General features: G+C 30.8%; 3 protein-coding genes across 4 annotated transcripts; all 3 read right to left on the bottom strand.

Moving 5' to 3' along the window:
- Positions 1 to 2,759: 2,759 nt before the first annotated feature.
- LOC114162146 (temperature-induced lipocalin-1-like) lies at positions 2,760 to 3,943 on the bottom strand. Of its 2 annotated transcripts, XM_028045934.2 has the most exons (3): positions 3,725 to 3,943; positions 3,252 to 3,636; positions 2,760 to 3,110 (listed from the first exon to the last, which is right to left on the bottom strand). In XM_028045934.2, exons 2-3 carry the CDS (start codon positions 3,621 to 3,623, stop codon positions 2,925 to 2,927), a joined length of 558 nt encoding a protein of 185 aa, XP_027901735.1. In that variant the 5' UTR covers positions 3,624 to 3,636; positions 3,725 to 3,943; the 3' UTR covers positions 2,760 to 2,924. The 2 variants fall into 2 exon arrangements, with proteins under 2 accessions (XP_027901735.1, XP_085523031.1); XM_085666905.1 differs by lacking the exon at positions 3,725 to 3,943 and having other exon boundaries at positions 3,252 to 3,710.
- A 1,179-nt stretch (positions 3,944 to 5,122) lies between these two features.
- Positions 5,123 to 6,327, bottom strand: LOC114162366 (temperature-induced lipocalin-1-like). The gene is made up of 3 exons (XM_085666906.1): positions 5,840 to 6,327; positions 5,454 to 5,642; positions 5,123 to 5,413 (listed from the first exon to the last, which is right to left on the bottom strand). The coding sequence occupies exons 1-2, from the start codon at positions 6,209 to 6,211 to the stop codon at positions 5,457 to 5,459; spliced, it is 558 nt and encodes a 185-aa protein (XP_085523032.1). The 5' UTR covers positions 6,212 to 6,327; the 3' UTR covers positions 5,123 to 5,413; positions 5,454 to 5,456.
- A 4,600-nt stretch (positions 6,328 to 10,927) lies between these two features.
- On the bottom strand, positions 10,928 to 15,768 carry LOC114163260 (two-component response regulator ARR12-like). Its single transcript, XM_028047454.2, has 6 exons — positions 14,999 to 15,768; positions 14,536 to 14,688; positions 13,934 to 14,335; positions 13,738 to 13,814; positions 12,202 to 13,365; positions 10,928 to 11,248 (listed from the first exon to the last, which is right to left on the bottom strand). The coding sequence occupies exons 1-6, from the start codon at positions 15,144 to 15,146 to the stop codon at positions 11,174 to 11,176; spliced, it is 2,019 nt and encodes a 672-aa protein (XP_027903255.2). The 5' UTR covers positions 15,147 to 15,768; the 3' UTR covers positions 10,928 to 11,173.
- Positions 15,769 to 16,065: the final 297 nt, after the last annotated feature.

Genomic DNA, 16,065 nt, shown 5'->3' with positions numbered 1-16,065 from the left:
AAAGGGTGTATTGATCGACTCGTCAATCGATCAGGGTGATTGATCCAAGGGTGTACTGGTCGGCTTGCTAGTCAGTTTGGGTGATCGACCCAAAGGTGTACTGGTTGGCTTACTATTCGGTTAGGGTGATCAATCCAAGGGTGAATTGGTCGGCGAGCCGACCAGTCTGGCTTATTGACCAATTGACCAAAAGGGTATGTACCATAGACAAGTGTTATAATTCCTAAACAATATTTAATTTTTTCAATTAGAATTTGAGTTCAAGAATTATAATTAAAAAATAAATAAAAGTACTTGAAATTATGATTGTTTTTTTACCAATTAAAGTTTAAAGGAAAAAAAAAACGAAAACAAATTGTTAAAAAGTGTTGAAAACAGACGTCTCATAGTTTGTTTGTTATAAAATCTTAAAGACAGATTTCTAATTACTATTGATAAATTGGTTCTTCGTTTTTTATAGTTTTTGCTTCTAATAATATGTTTGTTTTGATTTATTTTATTTATTTATTTATTTATAATCTTGTATTTTTATTTTTCAGCAACACAAATCTCGAGGTAATCTATTAATGATAGAGATAATTGATTAATATGTTGAAAACAAAAAAATCTCTTAACATTTTTGAAAAACCTCAATCACTTTTAAAATTTGTTGTGATTTATGGATAAAGAGAAGTTTCTCTACATACATGATTCAAATACATTGAAATAAAAATGTTATGTTCATGCAGGGATGAGACTACCCTTAATATCAATCAAACTTCACTGATTGTTCGCTATTCATTGATCGTTCCATTTTAGTAGTGTTTCACTCATTGTCTTTGTGTTTATTTGGTCGATGACATACAAAAGGCACTCAGACGCTCAAGTAAGTAGTTGGTTAAGTTAATTATAATTGAGGTGTTAGGCTTAATGTTGATTTGGTCATTAGGCCAAAAGTCGACTTGGAATCAGGTCCATTACTAATGGGTGATGAGAGGTCAGGTAGGGTTTAAAACTGTTAGTAAAGAGAGATAATATTATTGAAGAAAGGCCTTAATGAGAGAAAAAGGTAGGCCAGAAGTAGAGAAGATAAAAATAATTGAAAATGGCAGAACACTTTGAATGCTCTAACTAATCAACTATTTACCTTTTAGCGAGAACAATAATAAATGCAAAAGATTCAAAACTATTAAAGTTTCACCCATGTGCCATATTTATAAGACCTTGGATGTGCTTTTACCTTTATGAAAGCCTAATAGTATCCCAATAACCTTATAAGAGGGTGACAATGTAAGCTGTCTCATTCCGTTTAAGTCTTCCCCGCACTTAGCCTGCAAAAAAGTGGGTTAGGCTAGCCCACCCCACTTTGAAAATGCAGACTCATTAGTCTGGCCCAACCCACATAGATCTTGGCCTGCGAGTTGCCCTCTTTTTTGTGATAAAACTTTCAATGTCCTACAAATTAGCGTGGTAATCTGCGAATTATCTCCTAATGCTACTTTTATCATGTCCGATCAATCAGCAGAGTCAGTGACAACAACATCACATGTAATGATCGATAATAATTTTGTAGACAATATGTATGAGTTATAACACAAAATTTAAAACAATAAAAAATTGATTATCTTAATTATGAAACATCTTTAATTATCTTCACGTGATGATCCTTCGAGCATTAGTCTTAATCTTGATCAATTTGATCAACATCTCAATGTCATGTATTTATGTATTTATCCAGAACTACAATTCAATGAAAAACTCCAATCGAAACTAACAAACTCTTCAAAAATTATGAGTCTTTGATATTACCTAGAAAGAAAACAAAGAGGTATAACTTTGTAAGCAAATAAATGCATATTGTTTTCATGTCTGTTGTAATTCATGTTTTCAAATGTTTTCAAACTATAAGCACGTTCAAATTAAAAATAGTCAACTTCTAAAATCTATGTACTTGAAAAATAGATTCAGGCTTCTTGTAATTCTTGGTAAATTTTCTTAAAGTATGAAATTGAGACATAATGTATAATCTTAAACTACGATTACAATTCAATAAAAATACATTCAAACTAAAAGCATTCAACTTTGAAAATTTGTGAGTTTTTGACACTTCAAAAATTATAAACAATGAGTTATCGTGGTGAGTAAAGAGATGTTTCTTCTTTTTATATATTTTTTGTAATTCTTTGGAAACTTTCTTACTCTTTCAATGCTAAGTTTTAAGCTACATTTAGAATTCAGTTAAAGCAAAATAAAATAAATTTGAAGCAATCAATTCCTTAAATGCGTGCATCTTTAAATTTACTACACAAACTTCACAATACAATGAAACCCCAGACCAAATATTAATCTAAAATTTATAATGATGCACCATAAATTCATTTATTTCTATCATAATAAACGTTATCCATTACCACAATTTGAGTGAAAGAAAATTTAGTAGTATTGAAATATAAAAATTTGCGAAGTTAACTTTGAAGTACTTAATTTATCCACTCTTTAAAATTATAGTCTAAGCCACTTCATCCATCCAAATAACCTATTACGAGCCTTATCCAAATCAAAAGATAAACTACATATTTACATGAAAAAGTAAACTATATATCAATAAACATTCAGTCATCGTTAACGAAATCCTAAGACGAAGCTCCACGCTTTAAACAACATAGTAATTGTGAATTATGATGTCACAGAATAAGCTCTTTAGTATAACCTCTAAATGTTATCCAAGTAAGGTATTTGATATGTTTTAAATTCTTTAATGTGTTCACTTTTCTCTGACATAACTTGAACGTTATAGCTGTAATAACATCATATCAAAATGTTCAGAAGCCAAAGTTTATGTACAGATCATAGAGCAAACAAACACAACATCTATGAGAAGATTCTTAATCAGAATACACACTACATCAAATTCAAATACATTTTAACCGCAATAACATGAAACTCTATTTCCCTAAAATGGATTTGATCCACCAAAAGCCTTTGGTGTCTCGGGGTCCTTCTTCTGCCTCTTCTGGACGATCACTCTGTGGAGTCTTCTGGAGTTTGCTCACATCATATCCTTCCTCTTTCGCTTTCTCAACAAGCTCCTTGTATATCTCTTCATCCAAATCAGGTTTTCTGCTTAAAATCTACCATTCATAATTCACCAACGTTATGTCACAAAAATCAAATCCTTTTAAACTGATACAAATTTATGCTGAGATCCAAAACAGAGACAACATAAATAAAATAGAAAACAGAGACAACATAAATAAAGTAGGTTTACTTACCCAAAGGTATTTTCTGCTTGGTTGTCCAATCAAAGCATACTGATAATCTTGATCGAGGAAGAGGACCCAGTAGTCTCCAACCACAGGGATTATGGGCAAGAACGGTGGAACATAAAATTTGACCTTTAACTTGGCTTCATCAGAATTTGGATCAGCCTTGTAAGCAGTACCCTCTATGAAGCCTCTCTTTCCATCACTGAAAGTCTCGTTCAGCACATGCACACTTCCATCTTCTTTAAGGGTATATGTGGCTCTCGTGTTCGCACCATTCTTTGGCTGAAACCGCGAAGGGAATGAAGCAATCTCGTACCATCGACCCATGTACCTTTGTAAATCCACACCCTTCTCAACTTTCATCTCTTTCTTCGCCATTACCACCTTAAACCTGCCACAGATAACAAATAAACAATGATTTTCTGGGTTTTTATGAAGCTTCTCAGCTGTGTATATATACAAGATACAAACTTGTTTACCAATTCTTCTAGAATGATCCTGGGTTGGACATACATATATAAGGTATGATTGGATAATTTTTTTATAAGTATTTTTAGGGAAAAAAAATAAAGAACTTAATCATGATAACTTTAATGTTGTTTATGAAAAAATATATTTATTTTTTGTTTAAGTTTTTTGAATTTGATGAATTTTTTTTTCTAACAATATAGTTTGACAAATAATCGTCTAAGTACATATTTTCTTCTTCTGTAGCCGAGATTGTTTTAGAGTGAGAGAAGAATGGGCTAAGAAAGTTGTGGAAGTGTTTGCACCACGTATTCAATATAAGATATTTTCTTCATCTCTAGATCTCATTGTTTATCTTAACAAAGACTCATGTCACAATTATTAATTCTCAAAAATCTCTTATAATTAAATTATAATATATAATAATATTTGCAGATTATAATATTATTTTCTTGTGAGAAAAATGAAAAATGCTTGTATTTGTAAAGTTTCCTGCTTGGTATTCTCTTCGGACAAAAGACATTCTTAATTTTATGGAATCATATAATTTTGATAGAAAATGAATTTTTGACAATTTTCTTTCATGAGATTATATTTTTTAAGTGATTGTCTATTTTTTATATTTTTTATATTTTAAAATCATTTAAAAGATAATATTAAGATTGTAAAAAAAAAAAATTGTCAAATTTAACGGTCAAAATATCTTTATCTTATTTTGATGTAACATTTGAATTGTTTGGAAAATGCCAAACTTAACCGATTGTAGTAGCTTGGAAGGCAAGAGATAAAGCTTAAGGGGCAAGAAAAGGCTTGGTATTGCTTCCAGCACCCCCTTTTTCTACCAGGGCATATCGATGTTTGCACCATCATCACTCCACCGTCAATTTTCGTAGAAGAGTCTGTTTCAAACAAGACTTCCAAAGGGCAAAATAGGTAATACAAACTTTGTAGCTGTAGATAGCAATGTAGGGGGTGTAGGAAGCAATAGACGAGTAGCTTTGGATACCTCTGAAAACAAAATAAGAAACTTTCATATTCATTTCCTTAAAATTTAGCAATATTTTGCCTATTATTGCAATGCAAGATTTTAGTTGGTACGGAGGACCTTGATCTCCCAATCTTTCAATTCTACTATTAGATCATAAATTTTGATGTTTTAATTAAACATTAAAATTAGACATATTTTAAAAGCATTATTTTAACCTTGTAAAATTATCGGTTAAAATCCACTGCAGACACACAAATATTGATATTTATGATTATTTTTTTATTATAATGTAAATTATTATAGTATTATGTAAAGTAATAAGTTGAAAAGAAAAGTAACAATAAATTCCTCAAACAAACGAAGTCTTACCGCTTGTGTTTAATATATCTTATACATTTAATAAGAATATGAATGAGGATAATTTAATCACTATATAACGCTTTTTTATTCATGAAAAAGATTAGAGAATTTATTTTTATTCACTATACAATGTATTTATCTCCTTCTCTAAGTCTTATTGTTCCTTCTTAAGGTTTTATGTACAGATCACAGAAGAACCAAAACACAGACATCCATGCTTTACAGGGATTCCATCTAACACAACATTCTTAATCATTCTTCACATCACAGGAAACTGATACACATTTTAACAGTAATAAGTTACATGCATGCACACACATAAAACATATATATATATATATATATATATATATATATATATATATATATATATATATATATATATATATATAAGTCTATTTTCCAAAAAGGGATTTGATCCACCAAATGCCTTTGGTGTCTGGAGGTACTACTTCTGACTCTGGTGGAGGATCACTCTGTGGAGTCTTGTGGAGTTTGCTCACATCATATCCTTCCTCTTTCGCTCTCTCAACAAGCTCGTTGTAGATCTCTTCATCCAAATGGGTTTGCCTGCATAAAATCTACAGCAAAATCAAATTAATACCAAGTTTTTTAAAATAACTCCAACACCATTTCCAACACATAACTTTCAACTTATCAGTATCAGTTTGCAGTAACATTCTGATTTGGTAAAGCTTCAAACTTTGGTGTTAGCAAGCAACAAAAAACAGAGACAAGAAAACATAAACAGCAACAAAAGTTAAATAGGTTCACTTACCCAAAGGTATTTCCTGGTCGGTTCGCCGATGAGAGCAACCTGATAATCTTGGTCAAGGTAGAGGACCCAGTAGTTCCCAACCACAGGGATTATGGGCAAAAATGGTGGAAGATAAAATTTGACCTTTAACTTGGCTTCATCAGAATTTGGATCAGCCTTGTAAGCAGTACCTTCTATGGAGTCTCTCTTTCCATTACTGAAAGTCTCGTTCAGCACATGCACAGTCCCATCTTCGTTAAGGGTATACGTGGCTCTCGTGTTCACACCATTCTTTGGCTGAAAAAACGAAGGGAATGAAGCAATCTCGTACCATCGACCCATGTACCTTTTCAAGTCCACACCCTTCACAACCTCCATCTCTTTCTTCGCCATTACTACCTTAAACTGGGAAAAAACACTACACAGACAACAGAGAAACGATGATTTTCTGGGTACTCTCAAGTTGGGGTTTCTTATGAGGCTTTCTGATAAGTGTATGTGTATCTATCTGTACATATATAGAGATAGGAAACTTGTTTAACAATTCTAGAATTATTATAAAGGGTATGATGGGATAAATTTTTTCATAAGTATGTTTAGGGAAAGATAAGGCGTTGATCATCATAAACTTTAATGTTGTTCGTTAAATTTTATATTTATTTTTTGTTTAAATTTTATGAATTTTTATGTTCCAATTTAAAATATTTATTTTTGTCATCAACTTTGTTAGAAGCCTATTTATTTATAAACAGTTTAACATTACAAATTGGCATGGTAGATATTAATTTTGTTTAAATAATAATATTTATCACTATTATCTTATTTGAAGTGGGTGTAAACAAAAGAATTTGCTAAATCAATTTTGTTTTCAGATTTGAGTCTTTTTTTTTTATAGTGTCTATTTGGAATCTTGGAAAGTACAGCCTCATTAAATGTTTTAGAAATCTTCAAAAGCAGGCTTGTGTAAGCTTAACTTTTATTTTGAAATGTTTATTTTCATTTTAAAATAAATTTGCATTTAATTAAACTAGACATTGACATATAAGTTGGCTTTTAAAATTATATCGGTATGTATAGACCAAAAAGAAAAAGAAATAACTGGTTAAAAGTTTTTTTTTTCAAATAAATAATAAATTTGATGAATTTATTTCTAAGAATAGATATTTTCTTCTTTGTAGACGAGATTCTTTTAGAATAAACAAAAGAATGGGCTAAGAAAGTTGTGGAAGTGTTTGGACCACGTATTCCATAAGATAGAACTTTCTAGTATTCTAAAAGGCTTTGTTTCTCTCTTTCAATTATTTTTGTTCTTTATTAATTATAAATCTTATAACTGTTTTCTTTTCCATTTTAAGAAAATAAAAGGTCAAGAGTGTGTTTCTATTTGGTTATTTTAATTCTTCTAAGTAGAGAAAGAGTAATACAAATATTTAAATATTTTTCTAGAAAAAAAAATGTTTATCAAGCTTATTATGAAATTAGGATTTTATTCTTATAATAAAAGATTAGAATGTTAGTGTACATTGAAGTAGAAGTTACCTGAAACATAATCGGTAAATAAAATATATTTTGTATTAATTAACTATTAATTGAGCAACGGATAATGTCTAATCGTCACTTTCAGACTCTGAAAAAAAAAATTATCGGTTTCGTTACGTCTATAAAAATTCTTATTAATTTTTTAAAACACAAAATATAACAAAATAGAATATAAGTTAAACTAAAAATAAATTAGATTTTAATATTAAATAAATTTAATCTAATAAAATATAAATTAAATTTTTACTTTTCTAATAACAGATACGTATAGATATAAGTAGTATAATATCTGTATTAATTTATTTATAAATAGATATTAAAATATTTAATTTTTCATAAATAATAAATATTCCCAAGTTTTAACTATACATCATAAATTTTATATGCAAATATTCAAATATATAAATATTTTTGTCATCTTATATCAAAATATAATAAACTCACACACACACACACACACACACACACACACACACACATATATATATATATATATATATATATATATATATATATATATATATATATATATATATATATATATATATAAAATCCTATCTTATAATCTAATTTTATAACTTTGATTAAATTTGGTGTTATTCTTCAAAATGACATCGTAACTTGTTAGAGTTTATCTTAATAAAAACTCATGTCACCGATATTAATTATTAAAAATGTATTATAATTAAATTATAGTTTATAATATTTGCAACTTATATTATGGTTTTGATGTGAGAAAAATGAAAAATGGTTGTAGTTATAAAGTGTTGAACTTGATATTCTCCTGTGAGAAGAGACATTATCCTTAATTTTGTGGAATGATATAATTTTGATGTAACATTTGTATAGTTTGGAAAATGACAAACTTAACCGATTGTAGTAGCTTGCGGGGCAAAAGATAAGGCTTAAGGGGCAAGAAATACCTCCATTTCAACTGTGTATGCTTCCAACTAAAGACACGCCTCAATGCAAAATCAACAAACTTTCATTTTTTTTTTCCTAAAAATTTAACAATATTTTTCTCCGATATGCATAGGGGCGGATTTAATTTGGATGGGTAATTTTGGTCTTTTTTATTTTATTATCAGATTAACAGAATTCGTATTCTTAGAGATTTTAAATATGTTTTCTTACTTTTATTTTAAGTAAAAATTGAAATTAATTCATTTTTAAAATTTTGATTTAATTTAATTCTTTAACTTTAAAAACACGTGAATTTAGTATTTTGAACTAAATTTTGTTAAATTTATTTGATATTTCAAACATATTTTATGATAGTTCTTAACGAACATCAAAGCGAAAATGTGTTAAATGATCTAAACAATTCAAATATTGTCATGAAACGCATTTGAACAAATAACCTTAATAAATATGATTAGAAAGATTGAATTCACATATTTTTAAAATTAAGGGACTAAATTTGACCAAAATTTTAAAAGAATGACTAACTTCGATTTTTATCGAAAGTTGGAACAAATATTATATTTAACCTTTTTTTTTCATATATTTTGTTTGTATGCAAAGTAAGAGTTGTGCGGTATTTATTAAAAATGTGTGAGGAACTCTCTACTTTATATGTAATATAAATATTAAAACTATGTCTAGTTTAAAAGTATTGTATAATCCTAAAATGAGTGGTCAATGTTATACAATTATATATGAATATTTGTAATTGTTTTTCATCATAGTGCAAATTATTATAGTATAATATAAAGTAGTTGTTCTAGTCAACGAGTTTGGAAATTGATCAAAGGATAGGATTAATTGGGTCTCAGGCTTTTAATTTAAGCCTCGAGGTTGAACATGTTTTGATATCAATATCTTATGGGTCAATCAACGATTTATTAATAGTGTTTTGCACTACTAAAAACTTTTTTTATCATTTTATTGACTATATTTAACTATTAAAAAAGTTATAATCCTACTATCACGATAATAAATATTTTAATAAAGAAATACATTTTATACCCTTTTTAACCATAAAAAAATACTATGACTTTTCAATTATATTATGTAACAAATGTCTATTTAAACAAAATAACTATTATGCAAAGAAAACGAATTTAAACTACTAAAAAGGGAAAAAAAATATTTAGTTTGAAATTTGAGAACAAAACTCTTTTCATACAAAAACCTTTCTTTTTTAGAATCATAGAAATACATTGAACAAATGTAACACCAGACAATATTGCTTTCAATAAGTAATTAAGACAAAGATTGTATGTATAAAATAAAAGAATTATGATGAAGACATAAAGTTATCGAAAATAAATATGTTAATATATGTGTTAAATGATAATAATAAATTCGGCCAAACAAACAAGTTTTATTGTTTTTTTATTATACCTTATACATTTAATAATAACATTAATAAAAATAATTTACACACACACACACACACACACACACACACACATATATATATATATATATATATATATAAAGTTTTCTTATTCATAATGTTTTATGTCTATAATTTTTTTGTTTTATTTTTTTTTTATTCAATTGGTTTTCTATATTTTTTAAATAAACATTTATGCCTATAATCTTCCAACCCACTAGGTTCTTATTTGAAGCAGACTAACTGTAAAAGTTATGGGGTTAACGCCAAAATAAAATACAATAGAACAAAAATATTTTAACAAATTTAAAAAGAAAACTATTGGTACTTAGATATTTATATCCATTCATATATGATACTTAATGAATATGATTGTCACTAATTGTGACTTATCTCATTCCTCTTGAGTAACAAGTATATTCATACCTACTTAAATATTTATTAGATAACCTTTTTTATAGAAAAATAAGGTCAAAGCATAGAAAACATGCAACACGTTTTCTTCTCTTGAATGTTAAATAATAATGAAAACATTATAATTATAATTAAATAAATTTCAAAATAACGTACATAATAAATTAGGAGTGTCTTTGTAATTTAAAAAAGGTATAGAAATGAAAACAAAGCAAGAGACATACATATACTTACCTTAATCCTTGATTTAGAAAATCATATATTATTTGTACTTGTCAAATCCAAGTATTCTTTGTCAACATTCAAACATGTCTAGACAATATCTATAAGTACAAATTTATTTTTTACTCCAACCCAAGAAACATATACCACCCTTATTATAACTAATTAAAAAAAATGCAAACTAAATAGTTAATAAATAATATCCCGTAAGTTCCTATTATTGGAATGTTTGATAAAAATGAACAGTATGTTTTACCACCACTCAATTTAAAATTGTTATAAAAAATTATCGACAAAAGAAGGTACTCTTTGAATTCGAAATGTCTAAAAAAGTTACCATAAAAAAATATTTTCTAAAAAAGGTTTGAAACTCTCATTAATTGATGACAAAAGTAACTTACACAAATGACTACAGATAAATGCACCACAAAAATAACTTTACCTTAAAAGTCCAAAAGAAAACACTTTAATGTTGAAAATATTCAGCAGTATCAATATTTTTCCATTTTCAGTCTATACACACATTTATATCAAAGCATCTTCAAAATAACGTGTATATTAAAAGTTAACCAAGAAAAAAAGTGAGAGAGAGCACCGTGAAACACATTCATATTACAATTATTTTATCTAAACCAATACACAGAAAACTTTTATGCACTACAAGATTGAAAACAAGATAGAACAGATGATGGCTAACACAAGTCCTCAAGTAAAGAAACAATGTTGACCATGAAAATAAATTTAGTGGCAGAACATAAAAATAAGTACATCAAAGAAATTACACAATCAATCAGCTCCAGAGACAGATAAATGATCCTGAATTCAAGCTGAATAAGAAATCAGTTGCATGATCCAACAGGGTACGAGGCATCAAATCCAATTTCTCCATCCAACAACGTTAACTCATTTTGTTCCTGCATCATAGTAGTCTTGCCTTAAATGGTTTAACACAAATCTTAGGGAGATAAATTGATAAAGAAACCAAAGGATATAACTGGTTAAATATGTACTTAAAACCTACCTCAACAAATGAATGAGTGATTGAAATTATGCAGCTTAGTTTGAGAGGATTGTAGTTTAGACAAAGTTTATGAGAGAAATGTAAATGACCCTTATATAATGACTACATTTGGTAATATATTTTATATAATGATCAATCACTTGATTTCTCATGCACTGTTTAACTGAATTGACACTGATTTGCCTTAACTTTGCAAGATTTGCATAGATAGTTCATTCCAAAAGAGCAAAGCTACAGAAAGAGTTGCACAGTTAAGAACTTGACATTCCTTTCCTTCTAAGACTATATCAAAAACTGCATAAACCTTCACATTTTCCGTTGCATTTGAAAAGTCACTTGATGTGTTAAAAGTAACTGCAAAATGGCATTGCCAGATAAAATAAAAACCAGAAAAAGTGTATTATTTGTACACAGTCTAACAAAACTTCATAGATATCTAGATCAAGGTGACAAACTGAAGGTAACAAACATTTACTAGTTATATTGAATTTTTGAAGTATTTCTGAAGGGTAGATTTGACTAATAAAATTAAGTTGTTGATTATCTAGATCAAGTTCACAAAACCACAGCAGCTACACAAACATAAATAACAGTCAGAACCCGGAAAAGCATGAAAAAAAGACTCGAATAAAAGACTCGAATAGTACGATCTTGCCACCCCAGAAAGAAAGGGGTGATCTTGTAGTTCCTGGTATGTGAAAATAGTCAAATGTGCTTTTATTATGATATCTAAAAACCGATCCTTTAGGATCAAATGCAAAAGGAAAATCATTTGAAAGATGGGGAAGAAACGAGAAGGTTTCCTTTAAAGAATGGAACAAACAAGAGTAGGCTATTTGATCATACCCTTTTGACCATAGCACCCATAATGTCATCCAAGGTACCAAAAGTATTCTGCATAAATCCTTCTTGGGACTTTAATTGCTCCAAAATGTAGGCTTCATTCGACTTCAGTGGAATGTCAGAAGAGAATCTATCAACTTCAGTGCATGGACCAACCAAAGATGCATTAATTCTATTGCTACAAATTGCATTATTTTGATTTAAGCCATGCCCCATAGAACTTGTTGCTGCACTGGAAGAAGCATATGAATTTACAGGATTGAAGGGTCGACTCAAGTTTTGGTCATAATCCAATTTATGTTCTTCCCACCTTTGTTGTGGTGTGTAGCTTAAAGGCTGTACTTCTTCCAAAGGAACAGTCATTGCCATTCTGGAAGAAAAATCAACCGGAGTGTTGCCAATATGAGTACCTGAGTTGGAAACATTGATGCTGGTTGGAGGCAGTTGGTCATTGCCGAAAGCATCACACAACGGCAAGGAATTGGCCGGAAATTTGGACAACTGTGCCGCATTCTGCCAGTTTTCGTTGCACCGATTATAATCCAACATATTAGAAGAACCACCTATGCCAAAAGGTTCTGCTCTAACAGAAGACTGGTTTCTAAATGTTCCTGGGCCATGTGTTTGCTGTGGATTTCCTTGTAAGATTATATGATTATTTGAGGCACATGGTAGTGAATTGTTTGGACCATTAACTGTAGTAGCCCTACTGTCTGGGAAGCCAGAGGCAACTGTAAATCCACTTGAATCAACTTGACTTAGCTGCGATAAACCGGTTGAACAGTTGCTTTGCTTAGATTGGTTAAGCTCAATTGATGTTGGAATGCCCTGTAACAAACCTGAGCTCTGATTTGCGGAAAAAATTGATGGCTGAATGTTTCCAAGTGTGTTTAAGGAGCTGTTGAGGTTTTGAGTCTGAACGGGACGGATAAGCGCAGAAGAACTGATTCCTCGCATGTTCAATCCAGCTGGGGAATTCAGCCTACTGAAAATTCCAGAAGATGCATATGATGGTAATGTAGTGTTTGAGATCCTTCCAGAACCAGAAGCGGTGCAAAAATCTCCAAATCCATCGATTGAACCCATTCGTAGGTAAGAATCACTACCACCCAATGCAGCAACCATGTTAGCTTGATGGTTTGCCTTTTTCAGATACAGTCTATACTTCTGCAATACAAAATGAATAGCAAGATAAATACGGCACAGAAAGGAAATTGAATTCTCAAACGTCTAGTTCGAAATAAGCCAATTATGAATTTGATCTATGCTATATAATGAAACAAATCATTACAAGAAAGGAAATATGTAAAAGCTACTATACTAAGACCATCTTTCAAGTCTAAGCAAAAGTCTTAACACTTTCGTAGTTGACATTGCTATACACTTTCCCAGAGTTACTAATTCGCTGTACAAACCCTTTTACATTATACGTCCATCACAAGAAATTTAAAGAATCATCTGATCTAGAAGATTTTCATCCCTTGATCTGTCAACAACTGAATCAAAAGATTATAATAATAATAGCTACAAAACCTATACCTGTAGATGGCTTGCCACATTTTCCCTTGTAAGACCTTCAACATTCATCAGGTCAAGTATTTTCTTGGGAACAGCCTCTGCAGTAAAAGGTGAAAAACATGGCACCAGGGGTTATAGTACTCATTTTGAGATATGAAGTTATAATGAACTCAAGTCTAACAAATTGGGAACCTTATTTTTGCTTTCACTAACTTACTTTCTAGGCCAAGTTGATTAACAGCAGCAACAAATTTTCTATGCAGCTCAACAGACCAAACAACACGAGGTTTCTTCTGCGCTGAGGGGTCATCATCATCTCCATTCCCTTCCCCATCATCTTCTTCTTCCTCACTCTGGTCCTTCCTTTTCTTACCAAGCCTTTTATTCTGGTCAGCACTGTTTTCTGATCTCAGGCTTGGGCTACCTTCCCCAGCAATATTCAGAGCCTTTTCATCATTGGAAGCCTTGCTCTGATCCTTGCCATCAAAATTCTTTCTTCGGACCACATGCTGCCATATGTTCTTCAGCTCTTCAATTCGAACAGGTTTCAGTAAATAGTCACAAGCACCATGAGTAACACCCTGCATCACCAGCTTTGTATCACTGTGTGCTGACAACACTGGAACATCATAAACAACAATAGCTTATGTTAGTGAATACATTCAAACCATTATAGTCAGATTTGGATGACAAAAACTAAACTACTATAGTCCTACTTAAATTGGGATTACCCTCATCAATTATACACCAAACCTTCATAATATGGTTGGGAAAAACTCAGCTCAAATGCATGATAAGTTTAAAAAAGTGTAAACTTACTGATGACAGGGAGGTCCATTTCAAGTCCCACCAACTCAAGGAGCTTAAATCCATCCATGTCAGGCATATTCACATCGCTGATTACAAGGTCAAACTTGTTTCTGTTTTCCCTCAACATTTTCAGAGCCTCAACTGCGTGATTAGTTGTAGTAACTGCAACAACAGCAACAAAAGCAACAAATCAGATATGAGATTTGACAAAGTCAAAGACATCATAAACTATCAAAGCAGATCAATGCCCCCTATAACCAAGATTGGTCAACTTCATTCAAGAAAACATTCAAATTTGTACCAAAGCCTTCAACTTTAGGAGAAGTAAAAATTTGTAAATCTTGCAGAAAAACAAAAACCAAAAGGTGAGGTCAATACATTCAAACCAAACCACCAAACACTGTATTCATAACCAATGTCAATTTTCACAAGGCAAATTTTTGCTTAACAAAAATTATTAAAAGCAACGAACCCTGATACTGGCATTTGCGAAGCAGAGTCTCCAACACTTTGAGACAAATTGGGTTGTCGTCCACGGCCAGAACACGCATACCCACTGGAAAACGGTCACCACTCCCATCTTCATCCCCCAAATGACCCCTTTGATTTTCCACAGCCATGTCAAACCAACACACCCAGATGAAATAACAGGACTCTTATGCAGAGATCAGAACTCACAGACCCAAAAGCTTCAATCTTGAAAACGGAAACTTTGTTCCCAAGGCCTCTCTTTCACCAAGAATCAAAAGGGCAAGAGCAAAAGGGGGGAAAAAATGCGGAACTGGAACAAGGTTACGAAACCTGTACAAAATGGACAGTGATGGATTTGAAGCCAGCAAAACAAAAACATAAATCATTTAGTATTTTAGTGAAATCTCTCTCTCCATCTCTCTCTCTCTCTCTCTTTCTCTGTCTGCTCTGTTATTTGTCCTTCACTTTTTCCACCAAAGAAACAGGGAAAAAAAAGCCTTTGACTTTAATTATTAGTTAATCGCTGATGCAAATGCAAAATACAATACAATAATGCAGCTTGCTTCCACCCTCTCTAGTTTTTAATTCATGACATTCCCAAATTTCTCTCTCCTCTTCACGCCAATGCCAGTGTGACATGTTCCCAATTAAACCCTTTTGGGGACTGATATTGAAATGCTCATGTGCCCAACTCATCGATGCAAATGCTCCCTCCAAACACCCCTATGCCCTAGTCAAACCAATAACTAAAGACATCATTTTTCCAAATGATTTCAATCATGTCTACTATGAATGCATCCTATGATTATTCAAAGAAACATAAATGTCGCAACTTCTTCCTCTTTGGTTATTCAGGTTTAATGGGATTTAAATTCACTGCTAAATATTGATTACCCAAAGTGAGTTTTGTGGTCAACCCTGTCTAGAAATTCAGAAATATCTCAACAAGAATCTTGGTGTTATGGTAATGTGCTATAACTGTTTCTTTTTAAATGTATATACCATTTTAAGGTTTCTGTACATGGAATATGATCAAAAACTTTTCAGGAGAATATTTTCCTTTAAAAT

The sequence above is a fragment of the Vigna unguiculata genome, chromosome 9 (assembly GCF_037176805.1).
Source record: "Vigna unguiculata cultivar grain cowpea cultivar isolate G323 ecotype 2 chromosome 9, ASM3717680v1, whole genome shotgun sequence".
Taxonomy (NCBI): Eukaryota; Viridiplantae; Streptophyta; class Magnoliopsida; order Fabales; family Fabaceae; genus Vigna; species Vigna unguiculata.
Note: the sequence above shows the minus strand (reverse complement) of the source record. Positions and strands in the feature narration are given on the sequence as shown.

What these genes read in the sequence shown, in the direction of transcription:
- LOC114162146 (XM_028045934.2), bottom strand. Translation starts at nt 3,623, where the DNA reads ATGGCGAAGAAAGAGATGAAAGTTGAGAAGGGTGTGGATTTACAAAGG. An exon ending in CAAGCAGAAAATACCTTTGG is followed by an intron (nt 3,111 to 3,251) that starts GTAAGTAAACCT and finishes TATGAATGGTAG; the next exon opens with ATTTTAAGCAGAAAACCTGA.
- LOC114162366 (XM_085666906.1), bottom strand. Translation starts at nt 6,211, where the DNA reads ATGGCGAAGAAAGAGATGGAGGTTGTGAAGGGTGTGGACTTGAAAAGG. An exon ending in CGACCAGGAAATACCTTTGG is followed by an intron (nt 5,643 to 5,839) that starts GTAAGTGAACCT and finishes ATTTTGCTGTAG; the next exon opens with ATTTTATGCAGGCAAACCCA.
- LOC114163260 (XM_028047454.2), bottom strand. Translation starts at nt 15,146, where the DNA reads ATGGCTGTGGAAAATCAAAGGGGTCATTTGGGGGATGAAGATGGGAGT. An exon ending in TAATCAACTTGGCCTAGAAA is followed by an intron (nt 13,815 to 13,933) that starts GTAAGTTAGTGA and finishes CTTTTACTGCAG; the next exon opens with AGGCTGTTCCCAAGAAAATA. An exon ending in TGGGTGCTATGGTCAAAAGG is followed by an intron (nt 11,249 to 12,201) that starts GTATGATCAAAT and finishes ACTATGATGCAG; the next exon opens with GAACAAAATGAGTTAACGTT.